Below are 13,335 nucleotides of genomic sequence, written 5' to 3'. Positions count from 1 at the left end.
CCTGCAAGCAGGAACGTCTTAACTGTTGTCTCTAGTGGCGCGTGGCACCACAGTGCTGGGCTGCCGGGGCGCTGAGCGGGCTCTTTTACTGCGGCTCTGTGTGAGTTTGGGGCCAAGCGAGGCGCTGAGGTGGCCTCCTGGCTCCTCCCTGCGTGCCTGGGATTGGCATAGGGCTGTCAAGAAGCTGTGCTGAGAGAGGCTTTCTCCAGCTTCCAGCGAGGCTCCGAGTCCCCGCCCTGCCCCGAAAGGAGGAGGAGGACATGAAGGTGGCTGCGGGTGGGGGGTGAGACAAGGACTGCGTCCATCCCAGCCCCACGCCCCCTTTTGCTGCCTTCTGTGCAGCTCCCACGCCGTCCCTATGGGCAGTGCCAAGAGACTTCCTCCGTTGCTGTGCCTGCCCCCACCTGCTGCTTGGCAAGAGGGAGTTTTAATAGTTGGATACGTGGTGGGGAGAGGGACGCAGGTGGTGCTGTGGGTTAAACCACAGAGCCTCGGGCTTGCCGATCAGAAGGTTGGCGGTTTGAATCCCCGCAACTGAGTGAGCTCCCGTTGCTCAGTCCCTGCTCCTGCCAACCTAGCAGTTTGAAAGCACGTCAAAGTGCAAGTAGATAAATAGGTACCGCTCCGGCAGGAAGGTAAACGGTGTTTCTGTGTGCTGCTCTGGTTCGCCAGAAGCGGCTTAGTCATGCTGGCCACATGACCCGGAAGCTGTACTCCGGCTCCCTCAGCCAATAAAGCGAGATGAGCGCCGCAACCCCAGAGTCGGTCACGACTGGACCTAATGGTCAGGGGTCCCTTTACCTTTACCTTTATGTGGTGGGGTATGACTTCTATTGAGTGCGGCTGATAAGGGTCCCCTGCTCTCCCCTCCCCATGAAATTAAAAGGGGAGGGGGAGCCGTTTCTATGATGTGGGCTGGATGAAGCATTGTAGTTTGTGCGTCACCAGCCATCTGTCTCCACCCTTCACCCCTTGCTGACCACTTTTATATTCGGTATTTCTGATCTTGCAACACAGCCTTGCGATTTCATTTTGCAAAGGTCACCTTCCTGGGGCAGCTGATAATTAAAAGCAATATAAGGGTATCATTTCTGCAGCAATGATAATCCTATGTAAATGCACCTGAGAGTAAGCCCCATTGTATAGAGTCAGATTTACTTCTGAGTAGTGCTGCAGGAAGGCATAGGATATGGGAGGGGATGTCTGTCTCTCTTCTCTCACTGCTACCTCTCTCGCCCCCACTTTCAGTTTTATCTATTTATGCTAGTTGAAAGAAAGCTGGTGCAAAACATGACAGTGTAAAGGGACAAAAAGGGGCATGTGGATGGTGGGAAGTGGGATTATTATTAGTATTGTTAGAATTTATATACCGCCCTATACCCCAAGGTCTCGGGGCGCTTCACTGAATAAAATCAAAATATAAAACCACAAAATACATAATCAAAATAAAAACAACAGGCCTAATAAGCTCCCACTCCCAAAACCACATCTTAAAAGGGCAGAGGAACGTCACAAAGTAAGACAATTAACAAAGCCACTAGTTGGAAAGACCATGATCTCAGAAATGTCCGGGGAACATTTCCTTAAAAAGCTCAACAACTTTGGGGTTGCCCCCCCCCCCCCGCTTAAAGAAGGTCAACTCTGGGAAACCGGGGGGGGGGCCACCGGAGGGATCTTTGCACCACGGCACCGGATATGCTTAAGACAGCCCTGCCTGCAAGTGTTCTTTCATTCTACAAGCCATTTCCCCAGTGGCCTGCACTGTGCAGTCTTCTTTGCTGCAGATGCTTAGAAAGTTGAGGTAATTGTAATCTTAATTTTAGCGTTTTAACTTTTGTATGTTTCTTGCTTCTGTTTTATCTTTTCTAAACCACTTTGTGATATATTTCTTTACAATCAAGTGGTGTATTAATAGAATAGAATAGAATAGAATAGAATAGAATAGAATAGAATAGAATAGAATAGAATAGAATAGAATAGAATAGAATAATTAGCTAGAGCTGGAAAACCAGTGAGATAAAATATATGAAATCATACATGGAATCTGTGGGGTTTGCAGCCAAATCACAAGTGCGTGTTTTGCTAGGACCCTCTGTGTGAGGCCACTTCCTTTGCATCTCTCTCTTTACACCATGCTCCCAAGCTAAGCAGATATGTGTCTGGGGCTTCAAGTAGGCATGCACACGCACGCACACCTATTTTGAGACTACCAACTTTTATATTACAGTAACTTAGAAGTATTTTTCTGCACACTACTTTGATGCATTTGCTGCCTTCAAATGTAAGTAAAACTTTTTGCTTGTCTTACTAAAAATGTCTGGTTCATTCTCTGCAACGGGGGTGAAGAGAGGAAGGTCAGCAGATCACAAATAAAAGGGGATAAAACACTATAATTTTGTAATTCTTAAGCTTCAGCAAACTGTAAAACATATAAGTGTTTTTGCTCAGCTACATCGGCTTCACGGCCTGCTTACTTTTCCATTTCTCCCACACATGTGTATAGGAGGTTTAAATTTTAATCTACAGATTTAATCCTCAATCCATTTTCCTCAAAGAATCTAGGACTTTTTACAATGCTCCATCAATATGCTGGACTGCTGCCCAAATAATTGTTAGTATTCCACACTACAGCACCTCAGCACCTCCTTCTTCATCATGTGATGCAGTTTCATCAGTCTGCAGCTTGCCGACCTATACTGAATAATGGACAAATAATGAAGTCAGTGAATAATGAACTGCTGAATAACAAATGCCTTCATGCCTGGACTACAAAAGAAAAATGATTTCTTTCAAAAAAAAAAATTGTGGCAACAAATACTTGCAGGATTTCTGTTATTTTTTAAAAAAGCTGGCCATCATTTTCAGCAAAAACATTTGCTTTGAATATTTGAACAGCATTGCTATATAATTAATCTTTCCCCTTCCATGGGCCACTAGACAGCCACTATTCTGCTCAGAAGCCACAGCAACAGCTCAAAAAGGAATTCTGCATGTAGGAAGACACCCATACTGCCAATAATGAGGAAAATGTTCCATGCCCTTGCTTGTGCTCATTGCGATTAGGGATGGGCGTATATGTTGATTTCGCCTTCTCTTTTTTCCAATCTCGTGTTTGGTTCTCCACGTTTACAATAGATATAAAGTAAAGGTAAAGGGACCCCTGACCATTAGGTCCAGTCATGGCCGACTCTGGGGTTGCGGTGCTCATCTCGCTTTATTGGCCGAGGGAGCCACCGTACAGCTTCTGGGTCATGTGGCCAGCAGGACTAAGCCGCTTCTGGCAAACCAGAGCAGCGCACAGAAAAGCCGTTTACCTTCCCACTGGAGCGGTACCTATTTATCTACTTGCACTTTGAAGTGCTTTTGAACTGCTAGGTTGGCAGGAGCAGGGACCGAGCAACAGGAGCTCACCCCGTCGCAGGGATTCGAACCGCCAACCTTCTGATCAGCAAGTCCTAGGCTCTGTGGTTTAACCTACAGCACCACCCGCGTCCCTACAATAGATATAAATCCTCCCTAAAAATCATGAGCATTTTAGTGGGAATTTATCCTAATATGCACAGGTTTGTGTGCAATTTTGCATCTAGGAGTGGTGGTGATAGAAGCTAATAGTGTTCTTTAAAATGAGTAACAAAAGTCCCAATAGGTAAGCAAGAGGAGGAACAGGGATTACCAAATGCTATGGAAGGAAAGACATTATGCAGAAAACATCCTTGCCTATGGATGTGGTGAGATAATTTGGAGAGTCAGGGCCTTGACATTGCCCATCAACAGTTAATGCCTGGATAGGAGACTAATTAGTCACCCAAATCACCTGGTCACTTTCTTTCCCAATAGAGTGGCAAATTTATACAGTGGTGCCTCACAAGATGAAAAGAATCTGTTCTGTGATTCTCTTCATCTAGTGGTTTTTTCGTCTTGCGAAGCAAGCCCGTTGATGGATTAGCGGATTAGCGCTATTAGCGGCTTTTAGCGGCTTATCGGTTTATCGGATCAGCTGATAAGCGGCTTAGCAGCTTAGAAAAAGGGGGGGAAGGAAAAAAACCCTGCAGGAACTCGCAAGACATTTTCATCTTGCGAAGCAAGCCCATAGGAGATTCGTCTTGCGAAGCACCTCCAAAACGGAAAACTCTTTCGTCTAGCGAGTTTTCCATCTTGTGAGGCATTCGTCTTGTGGGGCACCACTGTACAGTGCTTTTTTGTGATAGCACCAATCAGTAGAGTACCAGCACCTCTTTCTTTGTTGCCTTTGGCACCAAAAATGCGATTTAAGTGATAGTAATAATTAGCGCTCTCTCTCTTTCTCTCATATATGTGCATTTTCATGCACACATGTTTATGTACACATTATTTGGCTGGAGAGCTGCATTGCAAAATTCAGGTAAGTGTGAATTTCAAAGTATGGCTGTTTCAATTTGCACATAGTTTTGGAAAGTGTGAATTAGGAAAGTTTATCTCTAAATGTAAACTGAATCCAATTCTTCCTCCATCTCTAATCAGAGAAACTGAGGTGTCTGGGTCAGGACTGTGCAGGAGTGCAACTAATGTCTGGCCCAGCACACCTGCACAATATTAACACAGCTGTGTTGCCCTCTTTCCACCACTCCATGCCTCTAGTGGTCCATTTGCCCTTTTTTCTTTTTCTTTTTTAGTTTCAAAGCTCTGCTGGAATTTATTCATCCATTCATCATCTCACTAAAAACAACAACAAAAAGGTGTCACTTACACTCCCAGTTCTCCTACCTCAGTCTGACCCTGGAAAGGACTCAGCACAGACAGGAGACACCCAGAGCAGTTCCTATTTGTCTGCGCTGCCAGAGAGGGGGGAAATTGAAGAGGACTTTCTTAGCCAAGCTCTTTTCATGCTTTCTTGCAAAAGGCCTTAAGGGTCAAGCTACAAGTGAGGCTCATTGCATGTAAGCAACGAACATGCAGAGATAATAGAAAGAAGAGGAATATCAAGATGATTGGAAGAAATTTAAAGATTATTTGAATAAATATTGTAACATTAAAGATTAGTAATTACTTGAAAGTACCAAATAGGCCTAGGATTAAATAAATAAATGAGAAATAGAATGTTAAGAAAAGTTAAGAAATTTGATTATAATTGGAATATTGTTTTTTGAATAATGAATTGGAAAACTGCTACATTCAATTACAAGGAAATTCAGATGGAAGAGATTAGAGGAAGTCAAGTAATATGTTTATGAAGCTGGAAGTTTGACTAATTAATAAATTTTTATTGTATATGTATATGTGGCTGTATCCTTGGTTATTATTTGTTATATTTGTCTTATTTTAATTTTTTTTTAAATTTTCTTTTATTGATTGTATGAAACTTAATAAATATTATTGGGGGGGGGGAGAGATAATAAGAATAGTAATAGTAATACAGTCGTACCATGGTTTTCAAACAGCTTAGTTCACAAACAACTTGAAACTCGAACGTCGCAAACCCGGAAGTAGGTGTTCTGGTTTGCGAACTTTGCCTCAGAAGCTGAATATCCAGCACAGCTTCTGATTGGCTGCAGGACACTCCTACAGTCAATCGGAAGCCGCACCTTGGATTCCGAACATTTTGGAAGTCAAACGGACTTCCGGAACGCATTCTGTTCGAAAACTAAGGTATGACTGTAATAGTAATAACTGCAGCAGCTGTTGGGGGTCAGAAGAAATGGGACCATTGGATATTTTAAAATCACACCTCCCTGCCATGGTTATGATGACTGCTTCCACCTCCCAAAAGAACTACTTTCAGCCCATGAGGAAAGGAGCTCCTGTTGATGCTGTACACAGTTTGGGCCTTAAAGAAAAAAGGGTAAGGGGACAAAATCCTACTGCAAAAAGGTAAAAGGACAATACTGGAATACTGTACTTCTGTCCCAAGCCATATGTCCCTACAAGTTGGAAATGGAGCCGGAGCTAAGCCTTGAGCAGCAGATCAAAACCCACTTTAATAGACAATAATGCACATCACAAATATGTGGAAAGAACAATGATTTTATAGATGGAATGGGAAGCTCCCTAAAACCCATGCAAGATAAAATGCTTCTGTGACGGTGTTAAGTATTTCCATCCCAGGCTTCCGTCCTTCCAGTCCTACTCCTTGAAGATCTCACAGGAGGAACATTTTGGTTTGAACCATCTCCTGTGGTTGTGCCCCCAGAGAAAAGACGAAGCTGAATCAGCTTCCACCACAACGTCTTGGGAGAACTCTCTTTCCCTAGCAGCCACCACGGATCCTTCGGAAGGGGGGAAGGGGAAATCAGCTCCTGGGTCCCTCTCTCCTTGGCCACAGGCAAAGTCCAGGATTGTCCAATGCAGAAGGGGCTTGCTTCCCTCTAACAGTGAGAATCCAACTCAGTCAGCATCAGGAGCCTAGTTTTGGAGGCTGGAAAAGATTGTCTTGGACACATGCCTTGGGGCAAGTCTTCATCTGGACAGACGAGTTGATGGAATCTCTGAAAAACAAAGTGGGTAGGAAGAGAAAGTGGAAGGAAGATTATTCCTCGAAGCCAGGGGTCAGCATACCTTCTCATCAGGGGGTTGGTCTACTGTCCCTCAGACCTTATTGGGGGCCGGACTATATTTTGGAAAAAAATAATGAACAAATTCCTATGTCCCACAAATAACCCAGAGATGCATTTTAAATAAAAGGACATATTATACTCATGTAAAAACACGCTGATTCCCGGACTGTCCACGGGCCAGATTTAGAAGGTGATTGGTCCGGATCCAGCCCCCGGGCCTTAGTTTGCCTACCCATGCTCTAAGCAATCAAAGTGTCACTCTGTAGACACACACGCACACGCACGAAGCTGCTCTATCCTAAGTCAGGCTACTGGTCAATCGAGATCAGGGTTTCCTGAGTTCATTAACCCCCTGATGAGCTTATAAAGTTGTCACCGACTCCAACTTCTTCTCCAACTTTTTATTATTATTTTTTAATTCAGAAGAAACAAAAAAGCCCTCCTCCTCCTCCAGCCTCCCCCTGCCCTGCAGAAATTAAAAGTAAAGCAATTAAAAAATGAAACAAGTGAAACTTGACATTTTTATCAAATACAGTGGTACCCCGCAAGACGAATGCCTCGGAAGATGAAAAACTCGCTAGACGAAGGAGTTTTTCGTTTTCTTAGCCGCTTCGCAAGACGCATTTCCCTATGGGCTTGCTTCGCAAAACGAAGCTTGCCCCGCAAGCTCCGGGGATAGCGGGGAAGCGCAGCGCGTCTTCCCCGCTGTCCCTGGACCTCTCTTGAAGCAAGGGGCTGCGGGGAGAAGATCGCTTCTCCCCGTTGCCAGCCCCGCAATCTCCAGGGACAGAGGGGAAGGCGCGCGCACCTTCCCCTCTCTCCCCGGACCCCTTTTGAACCAAGGGGCGGCAACGGGGAGAAGCGATCTTCTCCCCTCCGCCCCTTGCTTCAAAAGAGGGGACAGAGGGGAAGGCGCGCGCATCTTCCCCTCTCTCCCCGGACCCCTTTTGAACCAAGGGGCGGCAACGGGGAGAAGCGATTCTCCCCGCTGCCCCTTCCCTTGCTTTAAAACAGGTCCGGGGACAGAGGGGAAGGCGTGTGCGCCTTCCTCTCTGTCCCCGGAGATTGCGGGGCAGGCAACGGGGAGAAGCAATCTTCTCCCCGCCGCCCCTTGCTTTAAACAGGTCCGGGGACAGAGGGGAAGGCGCGCGGCGCTTCCCCTCTGTCCCCGGACGGTCTCCATAGGAACGCATTGATTGATTTTCAATGCATTCCTATGGGAAACCGTGCTTCGCAAGACGAAAAACTCGCAAGAAGAAAAAACTTGTGGAACGAATTAATTTCGTCTTGCAAGGCACCACTGTAAAAGTATTGTTCCAAAGAAGTCTGTGTGGTGGTAGTGTTCTGTGCCCGTGCTCATTCAGTGTTGCATAGGTGATAAAGTCATGCCAAATGGTGGGGGGAAACCCTTTGGATTTTTTGCCCAATCTCCTTTCCTGCACATACGCTGTTAGTTTGTCTATATCAGGTCCCATAATTAAGAACGCCATTCCAAATTATTAGGAATGGTACTGAAATAAAGTCAAGAAATATCAACATATAATCAACATTTATTAATCAATCAATCACCATTACTAGGAATCATAACATCTAGAAAAGAAAAAATAAAACAAAGCAGCATGGGCTGAGAATACTGTTGTATTGTGTAATTTAATACTGAATAAGGCTTTTGAAACTTGCTATGAATTATTTGGGGGGTAGAGAAAGAAACTTGAATTGGCTTTAAGAAGGCACAGGTCCAACTACGGGGGGGGGGGGTTGGCATCACCCCACACGGCATTCATGATCCTGCAACTTCTTCAATAGCTCTGAATAGTGGGAAACAAATTTAAAAGATCACACAGGAAATACATGAAGTGTTTTGTCTGGAAGTCGATAAGCAGAGGAGGAGGGGAAGGAAGGGAGCCAGAGAGCACTGCAAAGCGAAGCTCTCAAATGGTGACATTTTAAAAATGCTGTGCAGTCAATAACAAGCTCACAGGAAGGCAGTTTTCATCTGCCTAGCCCTCAAGCCAAGCTGAGCTCGATAAAGCCGCGAACTCCTCTTGCCAGTAACTGAATGATCCTTGGCAAAAATTAGTGCAATGTCCCCGTTAATTACTTTTGCAACACAACAAGCCGGCCTCCAAAGTGCATCGCGTCAATAGGCTGAGTAACCAGCAAGCCTCCCTCGCCCAAGCAGCCTCTCAAAGTCCAATTCTTAAACACAACAACAACAACCTCACCTCTCTCAGGGAGCCCTTGATGGTGGAAAGCTTATAGACAATCCAGAGAGGGATGCAGATCATGGATGAGAGTCCCAGCAGCCAGCCCACCGTGTCTCCCCACCATGGGTACACGTATTTCTTGTTGTATGTCAGTGGGGTGTATTTAATGAGAGAAAAGAGAAATGTAGCCTGGGGAGAGGAGAGGAGGAAGGGTTAAGCACACCATCTGTACCTAATTCATGTTGCTCACTTTATGGCCAGAGCAAAATGGCCTTGACACAATGAGAACCTCCCTGACCAAGATTTCTGAGTTCTGGCCAAGGAAGTACTTCTCCTGATGACCCAACACACACACACACACACACACACACACACAGTAGGAGAGGTAGGCAATGTGGTTCGTTTCCAGATGTTGTTGAACTACCACTGGCTGGGGAAGAAGAGTCTCAGAGCCCAACCATATCTTGTTGGCTATCCACAGCATATAGATACCATCAGGGCCGAATTAGGTGAGATGTGGAGGGGCAGCCCAATATGTTTTGCTGCCTGAGGCAAAGCAGCAAATGCCACTCCCCACTTCCCCACTCATAATATTCATGGCTGGCCAAGCTATTTTGGCATCTGAGGCAAAAAATAATAATCTCACAGACACCTCTCCCATAGCAGCAGATGTATCATTATCACCATCCATTAAATAACGAAGCATTTGCTGCCGTTTATTGACACCCAAAAATTAGCTGCCTGGCACCCAAAAATTAGCTGGAACTCTGCCCAATAGTATAGGCCGGCCTTGGTGATCCACAATCAAATATCTTCCCAGGCCCATTGTCAGGGGTTGGTGTAGTCAGGCACTGAATGAGGCCCCTGGAGCTCAGAAGGGCCCATTTTCTTCTGGTGAGTGGCAGCACTTTTGATTCCGATCCGCTACAGTCACCTGCCATGGCCAATTACCCACAATGCATTTTGGGTAACAGAACCTGTCTATCAACTTCTGCCCCATTTATTACCCACCTCCATCAGAATTAAACTATTATAACTCCAGCACAAACATGTAACATTAGACGTGGGAAAGGGCCAATCCCATAACTGTCAGGATGTTGAACTACAGGACATGAACCAACCTGCATCCAGTTTTGGGTTTAGGCATCCTGAACTTCTTCTGGATTCTGTCAGTTTCCACTTATGCAGAATCCTATCATTATCCCCCAGTTCCTTGAGGAACCACACACTGCAGTACAGTAAAGGTAAAGGTACCCCTGCCCATACGGGCCAGTCTTGTCAGACTCTAGGGTTGTGCGCTCATCTCACTCTAGAGGCCGGGAGCCGGCGCTGTCCGCAGACACTTCCGGGTCACGTGGCCAGTGTGACATCGCTGCTCTGGCGAGCCTGCACCAGCGCAGCACACGGAACGCCGTTTACCTTCCCGCTATAAAGCGGTACCTATTTATCTACTTGCACTTTAAGGGTGCTTTCGAACTGCTAGGTGGGCAGGAGCTGGGACCGAAAGACAGGAGCTCACCCCGCCACGGGGATTCGAACCGCCGACCATATGATTGGCAAGTCCTAGGCACTGTGGTTTTACCCACAGCGCCACCCGTGTCCCACCTGCAGTACAGTACAGCAAGAATAAAGACTATCTGTACCCCCATTTTGGAAAATCACTGCCCACTGCCCCTTTGCCCAAGTGCACTCTTTCCTGTTGTGCCTCCTGATCAAATGACTGGGATGTCTAACTCACCACGCAGACAGCTGGAGTGATGAATAGCCAACAGTATTTGATGACAGCCCATGGCCGGTAGCCAATCATGTCTTCGATGTTATCATAGAAACGGTCAGCGCCTGTGAAAAGCAAAAAGAGGAGAGGGAAAGCAGTCTGCTAGAAACATATGGTGGGGAGAAAGAAAGGCTAGCAGCACCTGTTTAAGGTATCAAAGCAATGATTGGCAACTTCTCTGGCCAATAAGGCAATATAGGGTAGGCCAGAGAAGTGACATCAAGGTGCCTCATTCACTAGGAGTTTTTCTAAGGCCTCTTCAGTATTATTGCAGGTATATTCTGCAACATGCTCTTGACATTATTATTATTATTATTATTATTATTATTATTATTATTATACCACGCCCATCTGTCTAGGTTTCTCCAGCCACTCTGGGCAGCTTCCAGCAAAATATAAAAACATAGTAAGACGTCAAACTTTAAAAATAATAGTGCACTAGTGTTTTAGCATTGTTCTGCAATGTTTGACCGATCCTCCCACGTTGTTGCTATCTGGAGGGGCTACAGTGCAACAAAAGCAGGACGAAAATACAGTGGTACCTCGGGTTACATATGCTTCAGGTTACATATGCTTCAGGTTACAGACTCCGCTAACCCAGAAATAGTGCCTCGGGTTAAGAACTTTGCTTCAGGATGAGAACAGAAATCGTGCTCCGGCGGTGCAGCAGCAGCAGGAGGCCCCCATTAGCTAAAGTGGTGCTTCAGGTTAAGAACAGTTTCAGGTTAAGAACGGACCTCCAGAACGAATTAAGTACTTAACCCGAGGTACCACTGTAAACCAGGGCACTTGTGATATAAAAAGTTATGAGATTTCAGCAGGAAGTTATGAGATGTGTACTGATTGCAAATGAAGCGATGCGACCACCTCAAAACCTTTGTGGGTAGAAACGATATTGAAAGAGGCATCACTTCCAACCACCCCATTAGTATTGTGAGCACAAATTATTAATGTGTGTTAAAAATGACATCTGGGGAAGCCCCTCGTCTGGTGGTTTTAATGCCTGCTTCAGAAACAATAGAGATGTGCTCTTAAAACAGTGGCATGTTTTCCCATCGCATTTGCACTTACCATATACCCATCCAATGCACAGGGTTTCAAAAATGGCGACAAAGAGCAGGCACATCCCACTAGCAGCATAGTAGTCAAACAGCTGGAAGACATACATCCCACCCTACGAAGCGGAGTTAAGGATGCAGAAAGAAAGAGAGAGAGGAGAGAAAGCCAAGGGTTGTAGTTAGTGCACAGAGCTTCTCTTCCCAAGCAACCAGTGACAGCATTAACTCTTCTAATATTGATCTAATATTCTAATATTGATCTAGTATAGCTTTCTACTGATCTGATCTTCAATACAGTGGTACCTTGCTACTCAAAGAGCTTGGCTCCCGAACAAATCAGCTCCCGAACATTGCAAACCCAGAAGGAAGTGTTCTGGTTTGTGAACATTTTTCGGAATCCAAACGTCCGACGCAGCTTCCGCCTGAGTGCAGGGAGCTCCTGCAGCCAATCGGAAGCTGCACCTCGGTTTTTGAACAGTTTCGGGGGTCGAACGGACTCCCAGAACGGATTAAGTTCAAGAACCAAGGTACCACTGTATAGTATAAGTTTCTTTTATCTAGAAACCTCCTCTCCAAATATCAGTTTGGGAAATTATCTTATCTCAACTTGGCATTTCAATACAGTCTCCCTTTACACATGTGGATAGACAAAAATTACATCAAACAATGGGTAATGGCATCCAAACAAAATCAGAACATGAAGCCATGATTTAAAATTGGCTACCAGATTCCGGCTTGTTTGGAAGCCATTGACCATAGTTTCCAGTTCAGACACAATGGGAAACTATGGTTAACTGCATCCTGGCTTACTCATGCAAAGGGAAAATCAAAGTGACTGCAAAAAGAGCCTGTGGTGCAAGGGGTTAGTGCAACCTTCAGTTAACCAGAAGTTTGGTGGTTCAAGCCCATCCAGGGACAGCTATGGACAGGATTCCTGCATTTCAGGGAGTTGGACCAGATGACCCACTGGGTCCCTTCCAACACTACAATTCTATGATTCTACAATGGTCCACATCTTGGCTTATTAAGCAGAGATATTTATCATCCACTGGGCCATTATTTGGTATTTGGAGATCCTGTCAATGTATCTTATATTGGCAGTGGGCTCCATCTGCTCCCTCCAGATTCCTGTTGTTGCTTTTTCCTTCTTCGCTGCTGCCAAAAAATATCTGAATTTAGGGGAAACCACTGTTGCTCCAGTATCAACTCTGAATTCCCCTCTCTGCAAAGGTCATATAATAATAATAAGTAGTAGCATAACATAGGCCCTAGTGGCTGTTTATATATATTGCACTATTTAATGTTAAGTACTCTACGCAGCAACTGGTGTGCATGTTGTGGGGAGTGGGGTCCAAGATGGATAATAAGTAATTTATCGTAAAAGTCCAGCCCCAGGGACTATTCCTTAAATACGCCACATCATGATGGAAAGCCAATGTCTCTGGAATGCAATCTTAGCAATGTTCTCCTTTCAGCCTCTTGTTACCACGAGACAGAAAAGAGACGATAAGTTATAGTCTGGGAATGCAGAAGTATGCAGCAGGCCTATATTTAAGCCTCCACATGGTGAGAAACTAGGAATCTAAGGTATCCAGGAGGACGAGCTACAAAAACTCTTGTGTCATTTCATGCCTCTGTAGAAAGCTGGAAAAGAGGGAGCTCCGCTGCACAGATGTCCATGCACTGGGTGGCAGCTGTTCATCTCCATCCAAAAGGCAACTTATCAGCCTTCAGAAGCCCATAGGGTAGGTGGGTGGGTGGTAACT

At 45.4% G+C, this 13,335-nt stretch overlaps 1 protein-coding gene across 2 annotated transcripts in view; it reads right to left on the bottom strand.

The window, feature by feature from the left end:
* Positions 1 to 5,984: 5,984 nt before the first annotated feature.
* The window catches only part of SLC6A13 (solute carrier family 6 member 13), a 45,057-nt gene continuing 37,706 nt past the window's right edge, over positions 5,985 to 13,335 (bottom strand). For both annotated transcript variants that reach the window (XM_083461789.1, XM_083461790.1), the window contains exons 12-15: positions 11,583 to 11,685; positions 10,476 to 10,576; positions 8,756 to 8,926; positions 5,985 to 6,461 (exon numbers count right to left, since the gene is read on the bottom strand). In XM_083461789.1, coding sequence (XP_083317915.1) covers positions 6,342 to 6,461; positions 8,756 to 8,926; positions 10,476 to 10,576; positions 11,583 to 11,685 — 495 coding nt within the window. In that variant the 3' untranslated portion in view covers positions 5,985 to 6,341. The remainder of the gene's footprint in view (positions 6,462 to 8,755; positions 8,927 to 10,475; positions 10,577 to 11,582; positions 11,686 to 13,335) is intronic.

The sequence above is a fragment of the Podarcis liolepis genome, assembly GCF_965112155.1.
Source record: "Podarcis liolepis genome assembly, chromosome: 10".
Classification (NCBI taxonomy): domain Eukaryota; kingdom Metazoa; phylum Chordata; class Lepidosauria; order Squamata; family Lacertidae; genus Podarcis; species Podarcis liolepis.
The sequence above is the reverse complement of the archived record's forward strand: the minus strand, read 5'-3'. Positions and strand labels throughout refer to the sequence as shown.